General features: G+C 35.7%; 2 protein-coding genes, 1 long non-coding RNA gene and 1 other non-coding gene across 10 annotated transcripts in view; 3 read left to right on the top strand and 1 right to left on the bottom strand.

Annotated features, from left to right (window-relative positions):
- LOC101412592 (uncharacterized) overlaps positions 1–22,916 on the top strand; it is a 45,917-nt gene that overhangs the window by 807 nt on the left and 22,194 nt on the right. The gene's annotated exons all lie outside the window — the stretch shown is intronic.
- LOC101413737 (uncharacterized) overlaps positions 574–22,916 on the bottom strand; it is a 99,806-nt gene continuing 77,463 nt past the window's right edge. For 5 of the 7 annotated variants that reach the window (XR_011645874.1, XR_011645875.1, XR_011645876.1 and 2 more), the window contains one exon: positions 21,817–22,087. This is a non-coding gene — a long non-coding RNA (uncharacterized lncRNA). Of the gene's footprint in view, positions 20,348–21,816; positions 22,559–22,916 lie in introns of those variants that run through there. The other 2 variants (XR_009180745.2, XR_009180743.2) reach the window with 2 other exon arrangements.
- TRIM13 (tripartite motif containing 13) lies at positions 4,988–11,268 on the top strand. The gene is made up of 2 exons (XM_058276782.2): positions 4,988–5,074; positions 9,543–11,268. The coding sequence occupies exons 1-2, from the start codon at positions 5,003–5,005 to the stop codon at positions 10,773–10,775; spliced, it is 1,305 nt and encodes a 434-aa protein (XP_058132765.1). The 5' UTR covers positions 4,988–5,002; the 3' UTR covers positions 10,776–11,268.
- Positions 12,459–16,529, top strand: KCNRG (potassium channel regulator). Its single transcript, XM_004472207.5, is given in 7 exon segments — positions 12,459–12,582; positions 12,585–12,686; positions 12,689–12,779; positions 12,781–12,957; positions 12,959–13,018; positions 16,274–16,433; positions 16,435–16,529. Coding segments are annotated over 7 exon segments (792 nt in total). The 3' UTR covers positions 16,513–16,529.

Below are 22,916 nucleotides of genomic sequence, written 5' to 3'. Positions count from 1 at the left end.
TTTTTTCTAGAGACCTTTATATTATAGGCGTTGAAGCTTGCGTTTTTCTAGAGACCTTTATATTATAGGCTTTGAAACAGTATTTCATTTATATAGGTACTCCCTCTAGAAGGACTTGGTGAAACTGTTGGTTAAATGGTTATACAGCTTTTTTTTTTTTTTTTTTTTTTTGCACAATGGGGAGATAAATTCCTCTGACTCCTTCCCTCTTTCCCTAAAAATACTTTTTTTTTTTTTTGGCACCAGCTGACTTACTAAACCACCCTGGTAGTCCTCTTATAACACCAGTGTGTTCTTAACTATTCCATTCATTTGTATTGGGGTACCTGGCCTTACTTCTGTCCTAGCTTTTGTTCGGATACACGTATTTTCATGAAACTGCTTTGTACCTTGCTAGACTATGTAATACTTGCTTTGCCTTCCCTTGAAATCACAGTTCTAGGTTCAACTCGCTTTTAGGACCTTTTTTTGGTTAATACACTCATGCATTAACTCAGGGGTTCTTAAGAAGGGGACTGTGAACTTGAATTGAAATTCAAAAAAACATTCTTGTGGGGACTGCTGGCACAGATGTGAAATGTTTATTTAGTAATACACAGTGTAGTGTGGACTTAATAAGGGGTCCGAAATTTTCACCTGATTAGCAAAGGGGTCCATGGAACAAAAAAGGTTAGGAACCCCTGCTGTAACGTAATACCTTGTACATGTATTTAAATATACAGTTTACAGTACTTATATGCTTATGAAAATAAGCTACCTCACATTAATAGTTGAATTCACAAAATCACCTATGATTTTAAATGTGATTTATGTCATACATTAATTTTCTCAACGACCCTATGAGATAGGTACTATAAATGTCCTCATTTTATGAAAGATAAAATTGCTACTTAATTGTTCAGAGGGAGGTTCAGTGTTCTTTTCCTTTCACTAGACAGCTCCCTAAAACCTAATTTGTAAAAAATGATTAAACTTCTTCATTTAACAGATTTTTGCCTCCTTTTCCCAATAGTGCTAAGGTCTAGGAATTGGGAAATTCAGGTTCTGTGTCTGGCTTGCTGTTTATAATTGGGAAGTCTCAATCTCTGGGTTTCAGTTTTTTAAAAATAATTGTTTGGTCAAATCTCTAGAATGTTTTAAACCCAATACTTCTGGTTTTATTTCTATCCATAACTTTTTTTTTTTTACTCTCTCCAGCATCTGGATGGGTTTTATTTATTTATTTTTGTCTTTATTTTTTTAATGTTACATTAAAAAAATGTGAGAAAAATGAGGTCCCCATATACCCCCACCCCCCTCACCCCACTCCTCCCCCCATAACCACCTCCTCAATCATCATGAGACATTCCCATAACTTTTCATTACCATGTGCTCCCCAATACATGTACTGATAATATACATAGGCATGCTAATGTTCACTGCCTTAAACTGTTTTATATTCTAAACTTAAGGATAGGGATGGTAAGAAGATGAGACTTATTGCTTAGATTTTTACTAAGCTCTATAAAAGTATGGTTCTTTGTTCTAAGGACTGGAACTGTATGGAGAGCTGGGGCACTCTCATATATCATTGGTTAATGTTCATAAAATGGTATACCTTCTCTAGAGGGGAACTCTGCAGTTTATTCAAGAGCTTAAAAATGTCCCTACCCTTTGATTCGTAATAAACATAAAGGAATCATCGGTGTTCATTTAAGTGTTATAACACCAAAAAAAACCCACAAAACAAAACAGTGATGAAGCATATCCATAAGATAAAGTATTGGAGAATATATACTGATAGAAATATATGATACAATAAGTGAGAAACAGTGGATAGAGAATTGTATATACTACGTGCCCTCAGTTTTGATTAAAATATGTGTAAATACACACACAGACAAGAGATTGGAGGATATATACCAAAATAATAATAGCGATTATTCCTTGCTGATGTGGTTATGGGTGATATTTTTTCTGTATTTTAGGGAATTCCTATAAGCACAAATTTTATAATTAAACAAAATAGTAAAAACTGATTGTACAGATAACCCTTGTAGTTTCAGTATGTTGGCAGCTTTCTATGTGCTTTTTTATAAGGCATTTATCATACCTGTTAGAATACCAATACCTTTGTGATAGCTCTCCATTTCTGAATTTAGGGTAGGAATTGCCTTCTGACTTTTATTTCACCTTTTAAAATGTCATTAAATCATTGGATTGTCTAATTTTTTTTATTGATGAAAGGCACTGCCATTGTAATTACCTTGTCTGGGACTCTAGAAACCAAAATGGCCCTAGAGCAGGGGTTCTTAACTTTTGTTTCATGGACTCCTTTGCCAGTCAGATGAAAACCACAGACCCCTTACTAAGTCCACACTATACTTAATAAATATATCACAACTGCACCAACCAACACGAGTATTTTTTTGAATTTCAATTCAAGCTCCTGGACCCCTGGTTAAGAACCTCTGTCCTAGAGGAACAGAGGACTCTGCCCACCACTCATCATCCTTAACCAAACATAGGTGCCTTTTGACAAACCGAATAGTCACGTTTCCTGCAGGCCTCCTATAAAGCAAATCCCATAACATGAATTCTTTTTAAATTATTTTGTTATTGATGTAAACAATAACATTTATAAGGAAAAGGTGATTTGAAAACTTTGCTGATAGTTTAAATAATTGTCTCCTGTGGCGTAAGTGCCATGTGTATCCTACTTGGCAGTAGCCTGGCTCCTCATTTAAAAGTCCCAGAGGAACTTTTCCTTTTTTTCCCTGCATATTTGTAACATGGAGTAAGAAGTAGGCAGTACCAATATAGCCAACCTAGAGATTGCTTTATGTCAAGCATAATTTGTTTTCTACTCAATATGTTTATATATCAAGTTAGAATACTGGAAATAATTTACTTAAGTATATTATACTTAGGATAAGATGTATACTTTTACAATGGGAAAAAGGAACTTTATTCATACCAGTTACATTTCCAATCATCTCAGAAATAAGTTCTTGATTTTCATCAGGTATCTATTAAATGCCCACTTTCACGTGGCACAGTATCAAGTACTATGTAAATAATCTCAACTAAGTAAATGGGGTCAACTTTCTACTAAATGTTTAGACTTTGACAATATTTTCTGAAAGATGAAATTAATCTTAATACAAAGTTAGATGGTGGGAACTTAATAGATGCCAACCTACTGGGAACAGTAATTTAATAGGCCAGTGTTTGCTGAGTTAATGGTGTAAAATAAATTTTGTCTTAGGGATAAAAATTTCGCACCTTCATTTAAACTTATTTATGTTTATTTGGGTGACAAGAAAACAGACAATTCTGGTTCATAAAACCTTGGCAGAAGTAATTCCAAGTTCTATTAACTTAATCCCAACTTTTAACAGGTAAAGATAAATATCTGCGTATGGTTGGAAGCGAAGTAGGAGAATGCAGAATGTTAAAAATATCTTTCTCATAGGCTAGAGAGTAGTCTATCTGTTTACCTCTAATTCAGCTATTCATTTTATTCAAATTGATTTCATCTGGGTAGAGGGAGAATAGCTTTTGGGGACCACATGAATGTCTCAGTAATTGTAGATAAGTGGAATAGGGATATCTGATCTTCAGTGTATATCCTAAAACTACTGATTTACAGAATTATGGGAAGTCCAGAATCATATCTTGGATGATTACTAAGTGACACAAGAAAAAGAAAACAGGGGAGAAAAGACTGGAGGTTAAGGTGAAGAGGGTGGGGGAAGGATAAGGAAAGAATAGGAAGAAATCAAAAGATTTACTCAGTGAATCAGCATGGAAAAGAGTTAAAAGAACAATAAAAAGCTTTTCAGGGCTAAATAGTGGTTCAGAGAAACAGAAGATTCCATTTTTTCTGAACGGTCTTAATAAGAGAATAAAATGAGATGTGAATCATATTGGCCCAACAGCCCTTTGTCTGTTAGCTTTCTGAGAAGGTGGCCTTTCCAAGCTTGACTCTACTAGCTTGACTTGTGCACTGTCAAGAACCCTGCTAGAAATATCTTGGGGGAAATTTTTACTACTACTCATTCTAGGTTAATGCCAGGAAAGGTAAGTTACTTATAGTCTTACATGGACACAATAGTAGCTTTTATATTGTGTTTGTAAGAGCTACATAACAGATAAGCTATTTTAGACACTAATGTGCTATATATTTTCAGTATTTCTTCATTGAGATTATGTCTGAAATTTTGTCTACTCTTAATCTCACTTTGTTCTGTTGTAATTATATAAGTCACAGAACAGTCTCTAAAAGGCAGACTGTAACAACACATCTATATAGAGTACTTAAAAATTTTGTAAATAATTTTCTATCTCACAAACCTTTCAAAACAGTCATATAAATGAGAAATTGTAATATTTATCACTGATTTGTCAGAGGTCATAGACTGAAAGCCACATATGCATGTCATTCTCCTCACAGGCCCAGATCCAGATATTTCCAGAAATATAATTTTTATTTTCTAAAAGCTAAAACAGTTCTACAACAGATTAAGCTTTTTGTGAAGCTTATACTTAGCTGCTTCTGAAGTTTTACTTTTTTTAAACCGCAATATGGTATTATAATTGGTTCCTCTTTTTAAGTTTTTTCCCAGTTTTATTGTGAAAATTTTCAAACATACAGGAAGTTCAGAAGTACACTACACTGAATATCTTTACATCTTTCACCTAGATTCAGTAAACTATACCTTACTGAGTTTCAAGACAGCGTTATTAGTGGATCTTATACTAAACTAGAATATACTACTTGAAAATAAGATGAACTAGTGTGCTTAGAGGAAGTGGTTTAAAAAAGGTGAACCCCAAATGTAAGATGTGGACTATACCTAGTAGCAGTACTTGGATGATGCTGTCATAGTTAGTTACAAGTGTTTCATAATAATGTAAGGTATTAGTGGTGGGGTGATGTATGAGAGCCCTATGTGATGTTATGCTTGTATGTTTTGTAAGTTCACAACTTTTACCATATACTTTTCTTGTATGTTCATGTATGAATGATAAACCAGTAAATTTTTTTAAATGGAAAAAAAAAAAGGTGAACCTTTTTGAGCATTGGTTTAAGGTAAGACTGGTGGTATTTAGTCTAGTAGAGCTTAGCATAATTTAGTTTGTGAAGTGGCAGTTACAGTATTTGCTATCTAGTCACCTGATATTTAGGTGCTGTTTTTGAGACTCCTAAATTCAAAGATGCTTCAAAGCAGGATGGAAATTTGGTTTAAATCTTAGTACAATTCGATACTCTTAAGATACAATGTATAATATATTGCTTTTTATTTTCTTCCCTAATGGGAATTGGAAGAAATTACGGGTAACATTTTAAACAACTTTATATTAACAGCCAGTAGAATTTAAGGGTGTTAATAGCAAAATTGTTTTTTCTAATAGGTTCTACAAGAAAATTAACTTCTGTCAAAGGGTGAATAAAATGAGCCCTTTGGCAAACAAAAGGAATTTCTTCTAGGAGGGAGAAGTTTCATACACACATACTGGCTTTTCTGTTAAGTATTGGCTTTTCCATTTTTAGTACTCTGGTTTGTCATGATGTATCTTGCTTTATAGTCGTTCAAGGTGGAACTGCTAAAGAACTTTGTTTTTGAGGTACTGGGGCCAGAGATTGAACTTGGAACCTTGATTATGGGAAGCTGGTGCTCAACTACAGTGCCACATCAGCTCCCCTGAGTTGGCTGTTTTGTTTTTGTTCTTAAGGAGGCTCTGGAAACCAAACCCGTGACCTCCCTTGTGGGATGCAGGCGGTCGTCCACTTGAGCCACATCTACTCCCCTCCTAAAGTACTTTTTGTTGTTTTCTTGTGTAGATGTCATTAACAGTTTGTTTAAAAATAAATTTGTTATGGTGGTTTTACAGCTATGCAGTTGTCAAAAATCACAGAACTTACACCAACCAAGAGTGAATTTTATTATATGTAAATTTAAAAATATTTGGACTTTCTTTGGTATTCAGAAACATTCAAAAGATCTTGGAAAAAGTGTTTGCTCTGGCACACTTGACATTGGTTAAGTTGAAATTTTATGAATGGTGAACACTAATTTTGTTTACATACATCTGCTTGACTACTATATTGGGAAAAATTAGCCCCCAAAAAGGGTTATTAGGGGTATGTGTGCTTTTTAGATCACTTCAAAAGGAGTAAGCTGTAGTGACTTCAGACTTTGTTAGCCACATGTTAAGAAAAGCATCTGTTAAGATCTTTTACTGTGAAGTATACCTTTCATTTCTAGTACGTATTTTCTTGTAAAACATTTGGGACTTCAAAGAAACCTGCTTTTTCAGGGGGTGGGGAAGCTAAATGTGACTTAGGTGTTCTCTAAAAGGCAAGTCAACGTGGGAAGTGGTTACACAGTTTTGTCCTATAAAGTTTTTTTTTAAAATATAGATTTATTTTTGTGCAGACCAGCTCGCCTTCACCAGGAGGCCCTGGGTAGTGAACCCTGGGCCTTCCATATGGTAGATGGGAGCCCAATTGCTTGAGCCACATCCATTTTCCTAAAGTATTTTTGAGTTAAGGAGGATGCATAAAGCTAAGAGAAGAAGAAAAATACTGTTTAGCTGTTTAAGTGAATGTAAAACAAGAATCTTTAAATGATAAACCAAATTTGTAGAATGTATTACTAAAAAATGGAACAGGGTCTACTATATTTTTGATCCAATTAAGAAAAACAAAACAAAACAAAACAAAACACTTCAAGTAGTATTTTTTTCCCTCTGGCTCATTTGAAGTTAAGAGCTTTGAGTTAATTATGGCTTTGGGATGAGGTTTATTCTTTCTAAATTTCTCCATGTGTGACATTGTCCTTCTGTATAGCAAAAGATCTTTGTACTTTTGATCATACTTGCTTGCCTTAAAATTCTTGGTGCCTACTGCAGTATCCTTGTCAGTTTTCTTCAGTTTCTTTTCTTTTCCTTGGGTACCCATTTTATTCCCCTCATCCCAATCTCTTGGCATCCTTTGTTTTTCCTGTAATTTAATATGCTTGGATAGGATTTTCTGGAATTAAGTTTGCAAGCATGAGTAAATTAGGTATACTTTATTGAGTGCTGCCCCAGCCCCTTTCCTGTCTGTCTCCTCCAAAATTTAGCTTTAGTGGATTCCTAGGTGAAAGGTGACAACAGTGGCAGTGATAAATTGTGTAACAGGACTAGGTTCGGAAGATCATCAGTTAAACTTTCATTGTTCTAAAGAGTCCGAATGTTTTACAGCTGCTCAATAAACTCTCTAGAGAACAGACTGGAGTCTTTATAATGCTTCTCTCCCTTCAAAGGTTATTTCTCATGTTTGCTAGTCACATTTTGTCATATGGCACTAAATTTGAGACAGAATCTTTACTTTATATACACACCCACACTTCTCACAGATATAAAGCGATAATCTAATTAGCCCTGTAAGCTCTGCCTATCTTTTTAATGTCTTCTAGATTGAGTCCAATTTGACTTAAAATTGTTAAAAAAAAAGTATTATTTAAAATTATGTGATAACCTACAGATTAGGTTCTATTTTATTTTGGTGGTAATGTGAGAGAAATATACATATATATCCTTGTAAGCTGAATTAGGAAGGAACCATTTAGCACTTTCAGTTTCAAACTTTACAGATATATGTATATTTTAAGATATAAGCTTGCATTGAGGATGGTACTCTCTAGATCCAGGGATCTTAATTTTTGGTCTGAGGACCCCTTTATATTCTGAAAAATTGAAGATATCAGGAGTTTTTGTTCATGTGTACGTTCTGTCTGTAGATATTTACCATATTAGAAATTAAAAATGTTTAAAAATATTAAAAAGAACATTTTCCAAATCACAAAGCCTTGTAAGAGTGGCATTGCTTTACATATTTACAGATCTGTAATGAATGCTTAATATTAGACAACTGGAGTCTTTGCTTTAGTATTCAACCTATACAGTAAGTTATTTTGGGTGAAATATACAAAGAAAACGGCCTAACAAGATAGATAAGTAGTTGCTAAAGAGAGGAATATTTTAATAATTTTATTATTTTTTTGAGGTACCAGGCACTAGGGATTGAAACCAGGACCTAGTAAGTGGGAAGCTGGTGCTCAACCACTGAGCCACATTAGCTTCCCTGAATTATTTTTTTCATGTTTTGCTTGCTTATTCTTGTTTATTCAGGAGGCACTGGGAATGGAACCCACAATCTCCCATGTGGGAGGTGGGTGTCCATCTGCTTGAGCCACATCCGTTCCCTTTATTAGTTTGAGATAATTGTGGATCATCTTTGCTACTATTCCTAGACTCAAGAAATAAATAATTATGTAGAATGGAATCTGAAATTATATTGTTGAACCTTTGGGTGGGCCTTGTACTTTTAATGGATCTTTTAGCTATGCATGATTGAAACGGTAATTCATGATATGAAAAAAATACCAGTTCACTGGGTTATGCAGATCTCCAAATATTGACATATTATATGGTATTCCTCCCCCCCCCCCAAAGATCCACCATTAATATTACCACCTGCTCATCAGAAGTCTTTAATTGGAAACTGCCAAGCTAACAGTGGCAGATGTTTTCCAAAATTCTTATTTTCATTTAAAAACAATTTGTATCATTGCCAAGAAATACTATTTAGTTTTTCTTGAACTGTCAGGCTCATTTGGTTCCTTTTTGAGAAAATGCCTGCCAGATAGCTAAGTCTGAATAGCCATAGTACATCATTCATTCTTTCAAGTAAAAATGGTGTTCTGTGAAAAAATGTGGCTGGTTCAACCTGTATCTCAGTTGTAGAAGTGCTTCCCCCAGACAACATCTGCTGGTATGCAGCAGAAATGCTTTATGTGTACTTCTTATTTTGTAACATAAAATCACCCAAGTTTCTGTGGACCACACTTTGAAAACTGATGCTTGCTCTAGATGCGATGCAAGATGGCTCTGATAACTTATTTTAAAAAAAACCCAAAACTTTAATCCTCTAATGAAGAGCAAATTATAACCCTCATCTTATGATTTTACCTATGATTTTTAATGATTGTAATCCTGGCATTGAAATAGAAAAACATGCTGATAGCTAGTAAAAGTATGCATGAGAGTACATGCTTGAATTTTTATTTCTATGCTTCTTTCTTTTAAATAGCATGCCATTTTATAATTGTGGGCCCAGAGTAAAGAGCTCATTCTATTCAGACACTGTGTACTTTGTTTCTGACAGCTAGTAGTCAGCTCTGTTTTAAAACAATCAATTGGGTCCTGCTGGCTCAACTTGCAGTTGTCCTAGTCCTAACCCTGTCTTGGCCAAAGACTGTTTTTGGAAAGCTCACACAAAAGCCTTGTGTACAGAGCGCCCTACTAATAAGGAGCGTGTACTAGTCTCAGTGGATTAAATCTGCTTTGGTTTGCATTACCTTTCTAAATTTCTCACTTGTTTCCTTTGTTTGGCTGGTTATTTCAATGAAGGATCATTTTTAATGCCTATGAAGATAGTTACTACTAATTATTACATAGTCCTAGTGGAAGAGATTACTGGAGTAAAATAAAATGTTTGTTTTCTATGGTAGGATCTGATGGAGCTGCTTGAAGAAGATCTTACGTGCCCAATTTGTTGCAGTCTGTTTGATGATCCTCGAGTTTTGCCCTGCTCGCATAACTTCTGCAAAAAATGTTTAGAAGGGCTTTTAGAGGGGAATGTGCGCAATTCCTTGTGGAGACCATCTCCATTCAAGTGCCCCACGTGCCGCAAGGAAACTTCAGCTACTGGAGTCAATAGCTTGCAGGTCAATTATTCCCTGAAGGGAATTGTGGAGAAGTATAACAAAATCAAGATCTCTCCCAAAATGCCAGTGTGCAAGGAACACTTGGGGCAGCCTCTCAACATTTTCTGCCTGACTGATATGCAGCTGATTTGTGGGATCTGTGCTACTCGTGGTGACCACACCAAGCATGTCTTCTGTTCCATCGAAGATGCCTATGTTCAGGAGAGGAATGCCTTTGAGTCCCTCTTCCAGAGCTTTGAGACCTGGCATCGAGGAGATGCTCTTTCTCGCTTGGATACCTTGGAAACTGGCAAGAGGAAATCCCTACAGTTACTGACTAAAGATTCAGATAAAGTGAAGGAATTTTTTGAAAAATTACAACACACATTGGATCAAAAGAAGAATGAAATCTTGTCTGACTTTGAGACCATGAAACTTGCAGTTATGCAAGCCTATGACCCTGAGATCAACAAACTTAACACCATCTTACAGGAGCAGCGAATGGCCTTTAACATTGCTGAAGCCTTCAAGGATGTGTCAGAACCCATCATATTTCTGCAGCAGATGCAGGAGTTCAGAGAGAAGATCAAAGTAATCAAGGAAACTCCTCTGCCTCCTTCTAATTTGCCCACAAGCCCTTTAATGAGGAACTTTGATACCAGTCAGTGGGAGGACATAAAACTGGTAGATGTAGATAAACTTTCTTTGCCTCAAGACACTGGCACATTCATTAGCAAGATTCCCTGGAACTTTTTCCAGTTATTTTTGGTAGTCCTTCTAATTGGCCTCCACATTTCTCTCAGTTCTACCATGTTCCTGGAATGGTCTTTATTTGATGAATTCACAGTTTGGAAAGACCATCTTTCAAATTTCAGTTCCTATTATCTGACTAAATCGGCTGATATTGTAGAACAATCCGTTTTTTACTGGGAACAGGTGACAGAAGGGCTTTTCATTTTCAGTGAGAGATTCAAAAATTACACTTTGATGGTGCTAAACAACGTGGCAGAATTTGTGTGCAAATACAAACTATTATAAAATCTGTTTCAAGTACACAGTTCCTTGGTCTTCTTGTTAGAAATAGTAGTTCAGATTTGGCAAATATTCCAGTTGGATATTTTCCTTCAGAAGTAGTCCTTTCAAAATTAATGTCCTATACATGTTCAAGTTGGGTAACATAAGATAAAAAGTGAAATTTAATAGTACAGTCCTGTACCGTCCTACCTTTTATAGAGTGCTTTTGAAATAAGCACCCTTTCCCCAACACTGGTTGTGTTTAAGCTATGATAAAAATGAGAGGTGAAAGAGAACATGTGACCTAATAGTATATTGATGAGTTCATGCAACAGTAATTTTTCATCAGGTGTACAATGAAGACTACTTTGTAAAGCTACTTTAATGGTGAACATTGTTTAAAAAAGGGAATACAGTTTGAAGATATGGATGGATTGGGTTTCCAGATTTTTCTATTGAGAATTGATCCTTTAATTGCAAAATGTAAACCTTATATAAACAAAAATGTTGGCATTTATACTTGTGTGTGTGTGTGTGTAATTCAGCCTGCTGCCCTTTTCTCCTTGGTTATCGTAAACTTATCACCAAAGGAATTTGGTGATACATTGCAGAAGTATTAACTCAGCTGTGCAGGCAAAGAAACAGGTTAAAAAAAAAAAGTTTCAACACCACTTGGCAAGAATAGGAAGTGGGAAAGCCACCTTGATACTGTAGCTGTGTTGTGTTGTTGCTCCAAAGTACTGTGGCAACTGTACAAATAAATGAAATCTATTTGCTTAAAGAATTTTTAAAAGAGTAATAAAGACTGATTTGACAAGAGATGAAACAATCTGCCAGCTATTTGTAAAATACAAAATGAGCTTAACACTAATGCTGTATTCACATGAGATAAAGATGCCCCCATCTTCCACAGAATAAAAATGATTTTCTCACCTTGCTTAGAATTCAGATGAAAATAACCTTATCTTAGAAGTGCTCTTACCTCATTTCTGTCTTGAAACATGACATTACTTTGAAAGTCCATTTTAAGTGAAATAGAATTTCAGGGAATATCTTTACCCTTGTCCTTTAATTTGGTTGAGAGGAGGCAATGCAGAAAAGACAGGAAAGAAGGTTGCAATTTAAAGTACAGAGCCATAATTTCTCTCTAGCTATGAAAAGAGCAGTTGAATTAAGTTGCTAGGTAAAGTAATAGCTGCCTCATCCATAAATGACATAATTCTGGTTAATCACTAAATTGCTAAAGGGATCATCAAAAACGACAATGGTTCCTCGTAAATCTAGGATTTACTTGCAATGAGGACTCAGTAGAAGAGGTCTGGGGAGAGGGTGCTTTTGTGCTCCCATTATTGGAAAAAATGTAGATTTATATCAGGTTTTCATGGAGATTTTTTTTTTTAATGCAGTAAAGAAAAGGGATCTGTTTGACATCTATTCTAGGTATCTTGGCAGCTTTCCTTTAACTGTTCATTTCTTTATCTCACTCCTTTTATTTTGTACACTAAGTTCTCGGGCAACTCAAATTTGCAAACACAGCTACAGAAACACTATTTACTTTACAATAGCTACCTTGGAATCTAAGTCTGTTTTTGTTACTCTCCCCTCCCCTCCATTTCTTAATCACATATAACTAGTGACATTTACTGGTTACAAGTTCGTTAGTCTGTGGCTGATGGTTTGTAGCTTCCAGTTTGAAGCAAGTGAAGAATGAGTAGTCAGGAACTGGTCACTTTTAATGTGGGAGGGAAGATATTCATAAGGTTTTCTACCATAAAGCAGTTTCCTGCCTCTAGGTTGGCACAAATGTTAGATGGCAGAGAACAGAAATTCAAGAGGTTGGTGGCCAGATTTTCGTGGACAGAGATGGTGTTTTATTTAATTTCAGATTAGATTTTTTGAGAATTCACCAGCTTTCATTACCCAATGACTTTTCAGACTAAGGCTTCAGAGAGAGGCTGATTTCTATGAACTTGATTCTCTGGTTGATCTCCTAAACCAAGACCACCTGTTACAGCCAAGACCTGTGCTTAGAGGTACATTTCCTATGCCGGAACACTCAAGCTTTTTTCAGGGTGTTTGGCTCTTGCAGCAAAATAAATGAGATGCTAATTAGAAGGATTACAATGTTTACAGAGCAACCGTCAGCATCAACCTGGAGTAGTAACTCATTCCCTCATCAGATGATCTTACTTGCACTGCCTCCACAAAGACTTGGTTTTCCAGTGTGGCTCTGATAGCACTACTGATAACCACCAACCTGGAGTCAGGTATTTTGTATATTGAGGCATCTCTCTTTTATACCAGTTACTGGTGTTTTCCCTAAAAATTATGCTTTTGGGAGTAAGCAGTGGAGTTGGTTTATAGGGGGAATAACCAAATAATTACTGTCCAAACCAGGACACTTCATAATAGAGGGAGTACCATTACTATGTGGGACAACAGGAATAAATCAAGATTGTCCAGAGAAAACTGGGACCATGGTTACTCAAGCTATAGCTGGAAATAATTTTATAGATTACTGTTTAATTATTAATGAATTTGGCTTTGAAATGAAAGTTTTTTCAAGAGATTCTTTTACTGTCTGGCATATAGCTTTTCTGCTGTGATTTCTTTATACACTGTATATATTTCTCCTTTCAGTCCTTTTGATTTGAATATTGATTTTTCATCTTTTCTTTTAAAATACCCTAAGGGTATTTTACCCCTACAACAACTTGGTATCCTGTTACATCCTTGGTGCTCCTAAACAACTCAGAATATTGGAATAAGCTGTCAGTATGTTAAGGATAATTGCTCCTGAGGCAATTATGCACTACATCACCAGCCTTGATGTTCTTGGCTGGATCCTAAGGCTGATAACCATTCTGCTATCATGACATTTTTCCTTAAAAATGTCTTAATGCTATCCCTCCATCATTACTATTTGTGAACACTGGCTTTAATTTTTAGGAGGGGGGAAAGCCTGCATGTATTCTGTAATGACAATATTTAAAATAGGCATACATTCTTTTTGGTAAAGGTAGGTATGTTTTGGGATACTTTCAAAGTTTCATCAGTAGCCATCAGGAAGGGTATCAGTGTCTGCCTCTTCTAAACAGTGAAAAAGTAGCCATTGCTGCTTACCAATTGGATGACACTGGACAGTATAACCCAGTTTGACACTGTATAATTTCCTGCCCTTCCAAACAGGTTGAAATATCATCAAAGTAATAGAATAATGATTATGAAGAAAACTTAAGATCCTATTTTTATCTCAAAAGTATTTTAAGATACCTCTGGGTATTTCTTTCATGGGTGGGACACCAACAAATAGAAGGAAAACGATTGGATAATTTTTTGGTTTTGTGTGATTAAAGATCTCTTTTCAAAAAGTTAGAAACAAAAGGGAAAATGGTGTTGATTTTACAAAGAAGCATGTTATGTAAAAAGATACCCTGGAAATGTTCAGTGCTCTTTAAAAACTATGCATTTAGGGGAATTAATTTTAACCTTCAAAAACAAGATTAGAAACTCAAATTGGGATCCCTGTGTTTATACACCACAGTGCCTAGTGGCTCTTTGTTTTTCAGAAACTGGAAATTTTTTCATCTTCATGTGAGAACAGCATATTATTTAAACTTGCAAAATAGAAAATTCCAAAGCCAGAAGCTACTTTAAAAACTTAATTTTTTTCTATCACCAAGAGTATTCTTTTATTTCAGTTAATTTGGAACTTGTTCCACCTAGATTTTTAAAAATTAATGCCCATTTCAAAGAGATAATCTGAATAAAATGACATTGTGATCAGATGAAAACAGGCTTTAAAAGACCCACCTTAAGTATGTAACTACCCAGGTAACAATCATTTTTATTTCTTGCTTTTTCTGGTCTAAATCTGTATTCAGATGTTTTTCAGAAGGTAGAAAGTGAAGGCATAAGCCTGAACGGCTCCTATCAATCAGGTGTACTATACAGCTAAGCTACTCATGTGTTCCACCAACACGACTTACCCTGCTAAGGCCTTGGTGGCCCAGCAGGTTGCTCAGTTATTATCTTTCAGGTTCACAGTACTGGAAATATTTTGCTTGAATCTTGCAGATGGTCAGTCATGTGATACCATATTATCAGGCTCAAGTTATGATCACAGGATTTTAAGAGTCTCTTTGGTAGCATTTAATCTATTTCATCTGACCTCTCTTTTTTAGACTGGTTCAAATGGAAAAATGTAGTTGCCCTTAAAATTTTAAAAGTAGGTTTTCGTTTTTTTTTAAATTTTTAAGGAGGTACTGGAGATTAAACCCAGGACCTTGTACACGAGAAACAGGTGTTCAACCACTGAGCTACATCCATTCTCCTAAAGTAGGTCTTGATTTTGGTTTCACCTCTCCTTTTCTTGTGCTGAAAAGTCAGGAATCAAGTTCTTTGGCCCAATGATTTCTTGCAAGTACATACCACTCTGTAACCACCTATAGTATATTACTGTTTATATCTTAACTATTTTGTGAGATGTTCTGGTAACTTTTGTTGTCTTTGACAAATGTTTCCAAACTGTACAATGAAGAACTGGGGCTTGTGGGAAGCTGGAATGATTTACCAATGTTAAATATTTGCTGTCTCAAGCATACTTTCTTGATACGTGCTTTGTAGTGTCTTAGATTTTGTTTTCTTTGCCTAGAATGCATTTCTAAATGTAAGCTATAGCCTCTCTATTTCAATCATCATAATTATAAGGCGGCTGGGGATGCCCCAAGGGTCTTTTTACTCCCACAGCTCATAAATGGTGGGAGGACACAAAGAGATAAAAATATCCTTGATGGAAGATAAGGAGTAACACAGAACTATGCAGATGTGTTATGCTGACATTATTAAAACTAACATATAGCTAATCTGAAAGTTCAGGAATATTTTCCTTCAATTATTTGTATAGGCTCTGTAGAGTTTCCGAGAGAATAGGCTTTGCATTTTGATCCTATATTTTACTTTTTACAATGGACAATTATTCACTAAAAGCTGACAAACTCTTCTTGACATTTTATATCTGCAAAATTTCACCTAAAAAGAGTTTGCCAGGAATAAATCGCAAAAGAAAATTCATTATATCAGATGCCAGTAACTGGCAAAACTAGATCTGGAGGAAAAACTGTAAATGTATAAACCCTTCTTTGTAAAAGTTACAATGAAATAATTGATCCTTTTATTAAAGCTAAATTTAATGAATTGAAAACTGAAAATTTGGAAATAAATTATGCTGTTTTAAAAAATTAAGCTAATTTGTTTAGTCAAATTGCTCCAGAAAGTAATTTCTCAATGAAAATCCATCAAATGGCATATACCTAAATGTGGAATTAAAATGACTCTGAAGATCATAGCAAGGGCTCTATTTTTGGAACTCTGAAATGACTGATTTTTGGATTTGTAAATAGTCTTAAAAAGTATCTGATAAAAAATGAATATGATGCCTTTCAGGTTGTTAGTCAAATTTATGTGTAGATTTGACAGTCATTAAAGGATGCTTTATAATTAAAAATTTTAATGTGTTCTAGGTACGTTTCTATAAAACCTGATAACCGAAAATTGGCCAATGGAACTAATGTCCTTGGCCTACTGACTGACACTTTACTAAAGGCAGGCTTCCATCTGTCAGCACTAGGACAGCATCCTCCGAAGACAAGTGAATGCTGCAGCTTTGAAAGGATAAAAAAGGCCTGAAGCCCTTACCGTGAGCAAAACCCTGAAACCAGAGACTACCATCACGGCAGAGCAATCTCAGAAAAAGAAATGAAGTTGTCTGTTCTCTTTAAAGTAAAGGGAAATGGCCATTTAACAACAAACATTTTTCTTGTTTGGAATTCCCATGTTTGGGGCATGTAAGATAGTCAAATCAGCACTCAGCCTAACTTTTCTGCACCATCTCCTACCATGCCATCTCTGGGCAATCACCCCTCAATGCTGGAGCCACTCTGACCTGCTTGATGTTCTGTAAACAACACTATGCATGTGGTGCTTTGGCACATGCTCCTTTATCCTCAGTGCCTCCTTTCCTTTCTCTTCATCAGGAATACATACATGGCTTTTGAGAATGGGCTCTGAATCCAACTGCTTAGTTTCTAATTCCAGCTCAATCTCTTTCTGTGTGACTTGGACAAGTCATTTAACCTCTCTGTGCCTCAACTCACTCATCCAGCAAATGGTGATAATAAAGGACTCTCCTTCAGGTATGTGAGGGTTATAGGAGTTAATGTATTTTACAGGGTGCCTGGCACGCACATCACGGACACCCAGGAATTGTTAGTGATGATGATGATGGTAAGGGTTGATGGTCTCCTTTCAACTGCACTTTTGTGAGGCCCTGCTTTCCTCCCTATCCAGGCACATATTAATCAACCCTTTCCACTGTGTAGGCATATTATACGCTTTGATAAAAACATTTTTCTCACTTGAATGTGAGCTCCTTGATTCAAAACACATTTTTTAATACTACTATGCATAGAGCACTGTGCTAAACATTTGGTGATCAACACGTAAAGTTGGTGAAAAGTTTTGGAATAACCCCTGTAGCATCTAAAATATAAATATACTTTTTCTTTTATACGTTTACTCTTCTTCCTCTTATAGGAGTTGTATATGTGTCATTTTAAACACTAGGATAAACACCTAGGAGAGGAATCACCAAGTCATAGTGCACCAAGTACTATACGCATAGTAGGATTAAAACCTGTTGGGTGGCAGTGGTTGAACACCATTTTAAAAAGTACAATTCATTCACAAACATCTGTTGGACACGAGACTAAGTTTTCCAGATTAAAAAATGAGTAAGCCAAAGGAGCTCACATTCAAGTGACATATATAACAGCAAAAGATTAGAAATAAACTCAAGTTTTCAGTAGGAACTGGTAAATTATTTTTCATAAAAAGATACACTACACAGCCACTAAAAAGAATGAGGCGGCAGTTTTTAAACTGATAAGGAAGATCAAGATAAGTGGAAGAAAAAACAAGGAGCAGAAAATTTGTAAAGTATACCAACATTTGTGGAAAATGTATATATACACATTTTTTATATATGCATAGAATTTTCAGCAAAGATACAGGTCACCTGTGGAGAAGGAATTATTGAGTGGAGTTTAGTTAATAGGAGAGGACTTAACTTTTCACCAGACCGTGTGATGGACTGTCTGGTGTGGGGGTGGGGAGAGGGATAATATGACAAGTTTATATGTATTGTGGTGGGGTTAGGGTCATTATAGCACAGCCTACCTAGTATCTGACATACTAACAGAAATTTACCACCCCTCCTATGAAACCCTTCCACTCAATAAAGTTGCTATTACAGACATTTCTAGTAGTTACTCAGATTTGTGTATGAGGTTGTGGGGAAGAAAGATTAACATAAAAGTACAGATACTTAAGAATGGTAATGTTAAGCTTAACAATTGAAAATGGCCTAAGAAAAGCAGCTTGGTTTTGGTGGCACTCATTCTCTTTTCTGCAGAAAAGTCAGTTTAGGTGCTTTAGCATGTAGTCTTAGTTTTGGGAATGATACATTTGGTAAACTCTCTTGCTAGATAGCATCATACTCTAGGGAACAATATTTTTATTCTAAGTTTTTGACATGCATGTGATTTAGCTAGTTGGGTATAATAGGCATGGTTATGTATGTAACACTGTTTAATTTTGCACAGCACTTTGCTGATTATATAAAAACTGATAATTGGTAAAAAAAATTCTGACAAAAATAGTGTAACTACAGGTTGGCAAGGAATAAGAAAGGACCCGTCTTATCAGTGCTGTTATTAGTGCTATTAACGCTGCTCTTAGTGTTTTCTTACTCATTCACATTTGCAGGAAACAATTTTGAAAATGGAAAGAGAATGTTCTTTGTAATGTGCTAATAGAAATATATTACTCATGTAAACATATAATAAACACAGCATTCATTCATTCGTTCATTCACTCATTCACTCAGTAAATATTTATTGAACGTTACTGTGTCTGCCAGATACTGTTCTAGATCTTGGAGATACTACAAAGAACAAAAAAATTCCTGAGTTTCAAATAAAATTTGTAAGATTGACAATGGATTTAAATTAAAATGACCTAAGTCTTTCAAATAGTTTCTCAAAAGTTAAAGAGTTCACAATGAGAGATTTTTGGAAAGATATAGATTACCACAATTTAAAAAAATACATATTATTCCATACTTCACAACATTTGAGCTAAGAATTTGAATTTCTCTGGGGTTCTCAAATTGGAAGCCAAATAGGAGAAATCTGTCTCAGTCTTACAATAAGACCCCAAGAAAACTTAGCTGTAAAGTCTGAAGTTCCATGAGTTCTTTTATGATGATGACTGGAATTGTGCTTCATACTGGTTCCCCACAGTGCTGGGCATCTAACATGGGCAACTGAACTGAATTGGAAAATCTGGAAAGCTGTAGTCTCAGTGAACAGGCAGTTGGAAAAATAAGATTCATAGTAGATTCAAAGATAGATTAGGATACTTATATAATTCAGTCTGAAAGAGTTGATTCAAATTAAAGACTACAGGATAAAAACATTGTATTTTCTATTAGATGTTTACTTGGGTAATCTCACATGCAAAAGAAATGAAATATAGATGTATCTAGGAATGCTAACTAGTTGAAAGTTAGACAAAATTATATACTTCATCCAATACTACAAGAGTACATTGCAAATTAAAGAAACATTAAAGTAATACAAGTTCAAAATTAATTTCAGATGAGTCTAATAGATATTAAATCTTGACTTACCTCCAAAATTTAGGAATCATTAAAAGATAGTAGAGGTAAGCGGACTTGGCCCAGGGGTTAGGGCGTCCGTCTACCACATGGGAGGTCCGCGGTTCAAACCCTGGGCCTCCTTGACCCATATGGAGCTGGCCCATGTGCAGTGCTGATGCGTGCAAAGAGTGCCCTGCCCCGTAGGTGTGTCTCCCGCGTAGGGGAGCCCCACGTGCAAGGAGTGTGCCCCATAAGGAGAGCCACCCAGCGCAAAAGAAAGTACAGCCTGCCCAAGAATGGTGCCACACACACACGGAGAGCTGACACAAGATGACACAACAAAAAGAAACACAGATTCCCGTGCCGCTGACAACAACAGAAGCAGACAAAGATGATGACGCAGCAAATAGACACAGAGAACAGACAACTGGGGCAGGGCAGGGCAGGGGAGATAAATAAATAAATCTTAAAAAAAAAAAAGATGATAGAAGAAGTCAGTGGGCCAGGTATGTAGGGCAGACATACTGAGCTGGAAGCACAGAAAAAAATGCCCCCAGTTCTGCACAACATGGCTTGAAGCTGCAGGTTCATGGAACTTGTATTAATCAAATGGATCAAAGTTTGAGGTGAAATGGTCCAAAAGATCCTGGTACATTCAGAAGATAAATTATTGAGGTTTTTAAATGCTATTTTGAAAGTGCAGAGTAACATTTAGGATTCCTTATATATCATTACAATTTTAAAAATCAATTAAAAATGGAGAGTAAGGCAGTATTTGAGTCTAATGGGGTTTATTTTTCATGGCAAGTGGTAACTAGGTAAACAGCAAGATACTTTGATTTTCGAAACAGGTATCCTTCTAAACAAGGTTTAGCTCCTAGAAAACCAAAATATTTGCCTCAATTAATTTTTAAAAGTTTTGGGTCTGGTCATTCTTTAAACTCCTAGCTATAATTTAAAAGCAGTGCTAAATTCTTATTTGATTTTTTTGGCTAATACTTTTCTTCAGAAGCAAACCCAGTTTAAGGCAAGAAAAAGTTTCAGACCTCTTAGACAGAACCTTCATTTCCTCAACTGTGTTCTCTATCAAAACAAGTGTTCAAATAAGGAATCTCAATTATCTAAACCTATTTTTGGCCATCTTCCTGAATTTCTTGTTAAATCTCCTTTGAAATGCCACAGTTGTACTCTTGGAAAACTTGTCTTCCTGGTTTTCAAATTTCTGTTTATTATTACAGCTCTTTAGCCAGAATGCCAGGTCTTTGTGCTGTACAGTTTCTTGAAACTAGAGACCAGCACATTTCCCCCAATTGAATTACTTGCCTTTCAATTTGAGAAATAAAGCCATGCCAATTTTACAGTTTTAACTGACTGATTTATTTAGACTTTAAATTCTCTACTTCATCCCCTCAGTCTAACACTGGGCACAAAGTCTGTTTATTAATAGAAGAGAAGGTGAGGTTCAAGAGAATTAACACATTTCAGTCTTTAATCCTCATAACTGATAAAAGTGTAGGGATCTTCTTACAGGCACAAGATTGAGATATGGCACTTTAAGGATAGAAGGGAGCTTTAATTCAATTTTGGAAATGTTTTACTTAAGATTACATAATTATTAGTTCATTTACATAAATGTATGCATATAGTTGTTTTTTTGTTAAGGGACATATTACCCTTATTTAAAAGCTTTGGCCAGTTCACCTTATCTTATCAGGTCTATGTGGATAACTGCCAAATTCACCACTCCAGCCCTGACTCTTACATAGAACTTCAGTTCCGCATATAGTGGCCTTTAATCAAGTCATTTCAAACAATGCCCACATATCACCTTAAATGCAGTATTACAAAATAGGATTCAACATCTTTTCCTAACTAGCTTCTCTTAACTGTCCTCTTTAAGTGACACCTTTCACCTCCATTCTCATTGTCACTACTCTGTTCAGATTTTCTTCTTAGATAACTGTAACAGTCACATGACCAGTTTCCTTGCCACCAGACTTTATTCCTTAGAAGCCTTCTTCTATATATAGTACTACCACATCTAACTTCTAAAAAAGGCAACTTTCATCACTTTGTTTCAAACACTATAATGTCTCCCCATTCCTTGCTATATATATCAAGACCAAAGTTCTTTAATTGGTTTTCTAGGCAAAGGCCCAATAACCTAGTTACAAACTAGTTATCCAAATTCATATAACCTTTGCTTCAGGTCTTATGGCAGAGATCCCAGGTTACTTTCTGAGGAATGCTGCACTTTATTTTGGCTTACATTCTCACCCACAAACGAAGAAAATCCATTCCTTGACAACTTGGGGCATCTTAATTTATAAGCATGCAGGCCAGAAATTACATAATGAATACATTTTTATTGAGTCAGCAGTGTCATCTCTCCATTCCCCTGTAAGTCCCCAAAGTTACTTACAATTTTGTGCTGAGGGGATCTTCTCAAGTGACATTTATTGCCCACTACTAGTGAGGTGTTGTCAGGCACTCTGTTCTGTACAGACAATGTTTATTGTCTGCTTTGTCTCAGTTCCTTCTCCATGTGTTCTAGGTACCCATGGTATAGTCAGTTTTCACCTTTTTTTGGGGGCGGTGGTGATGTAAAAATTCATGCCTGGAAACCAGGTCATAAAGCAAATCAATATAGAGGGGAAACTGCTTTGCCATAGGAATCGTCTTTTAATTGCTGGTTGAATTCCTGACTTTTGGCTAAAACTTAAGTATCGCAAATATGTCAAACATCTTCAAGGTCCCAAGAGCAACAATAGACTTTAAACTATATATATAACATGCAAGTTTTTGAAAACAGACATAAATGAAAAAGATCTAAAGGTACATAAAAATAAATCCTTATTATACTGTAAATACAACCTGAAAGCATGTTGCTGCATCTAACAAAAGCTACATATTTGATCCACCATTCCCTCTGCCTTCTTAAATTTCTGAAAGCTTTTTGTGTGACTTGGATGGTCTCATATAATTGTCCAAGAAAGTTTATAAGAAAGCCAATTTCACTCAGTTAGGTAGCTTCAGTAGGCAGAGGCATTCAGAAGCATTCCATGAACATTAGGAGTCCCTTAAAGACCTACAAGGATACGCAATAAACATTATGATTATGGTATGGTGTTCCATGAGAAGTATTTTTTAATGTAAGGACTTTCCATTCTATTAACATCTCCTAGCTCCTCAGAAACACACAAATAAAGACTATTAGAAAAGAGCTAAATATCTCATAGTAATTGACTTGATTGGAAAGCTTAGAAACAATCAGATCACTAAAGGCCCTTCAAAAGGGTATCAAAATTTCACAGGCCTTCTGACTATTCATATACCCACCTACAAGTTTCTGGCTTTGGTTAAAAAATTAAAAAAATTTAAAAAAGGAAAAAAAGACCCTCTAAGTTAGCTAAGACTTGAGGCATGGCATCACAAATGAGGAGCCC

Source organism: Dasypus novemcinctus, chromosome 15 (genome assembly GCF_030445035.2).
Source record: "Dasypus novemcinctus isolate mDasNov1 chromosome 15, mDasNov1.1.hap2, whole genome shotgun sequence".
In the NCBI taxonomy this organism is placed as follows: Eukaryota; Metazoa; Chordata; class Mammalia; order Cingulata; family Dasypodidae; genus Dasypus; species Dasypus novemcinctus.
Note: the sequence above shows the minus strand (reverse complement) of the source record. Positions and strands in the feature narration are given on the sequence as shown.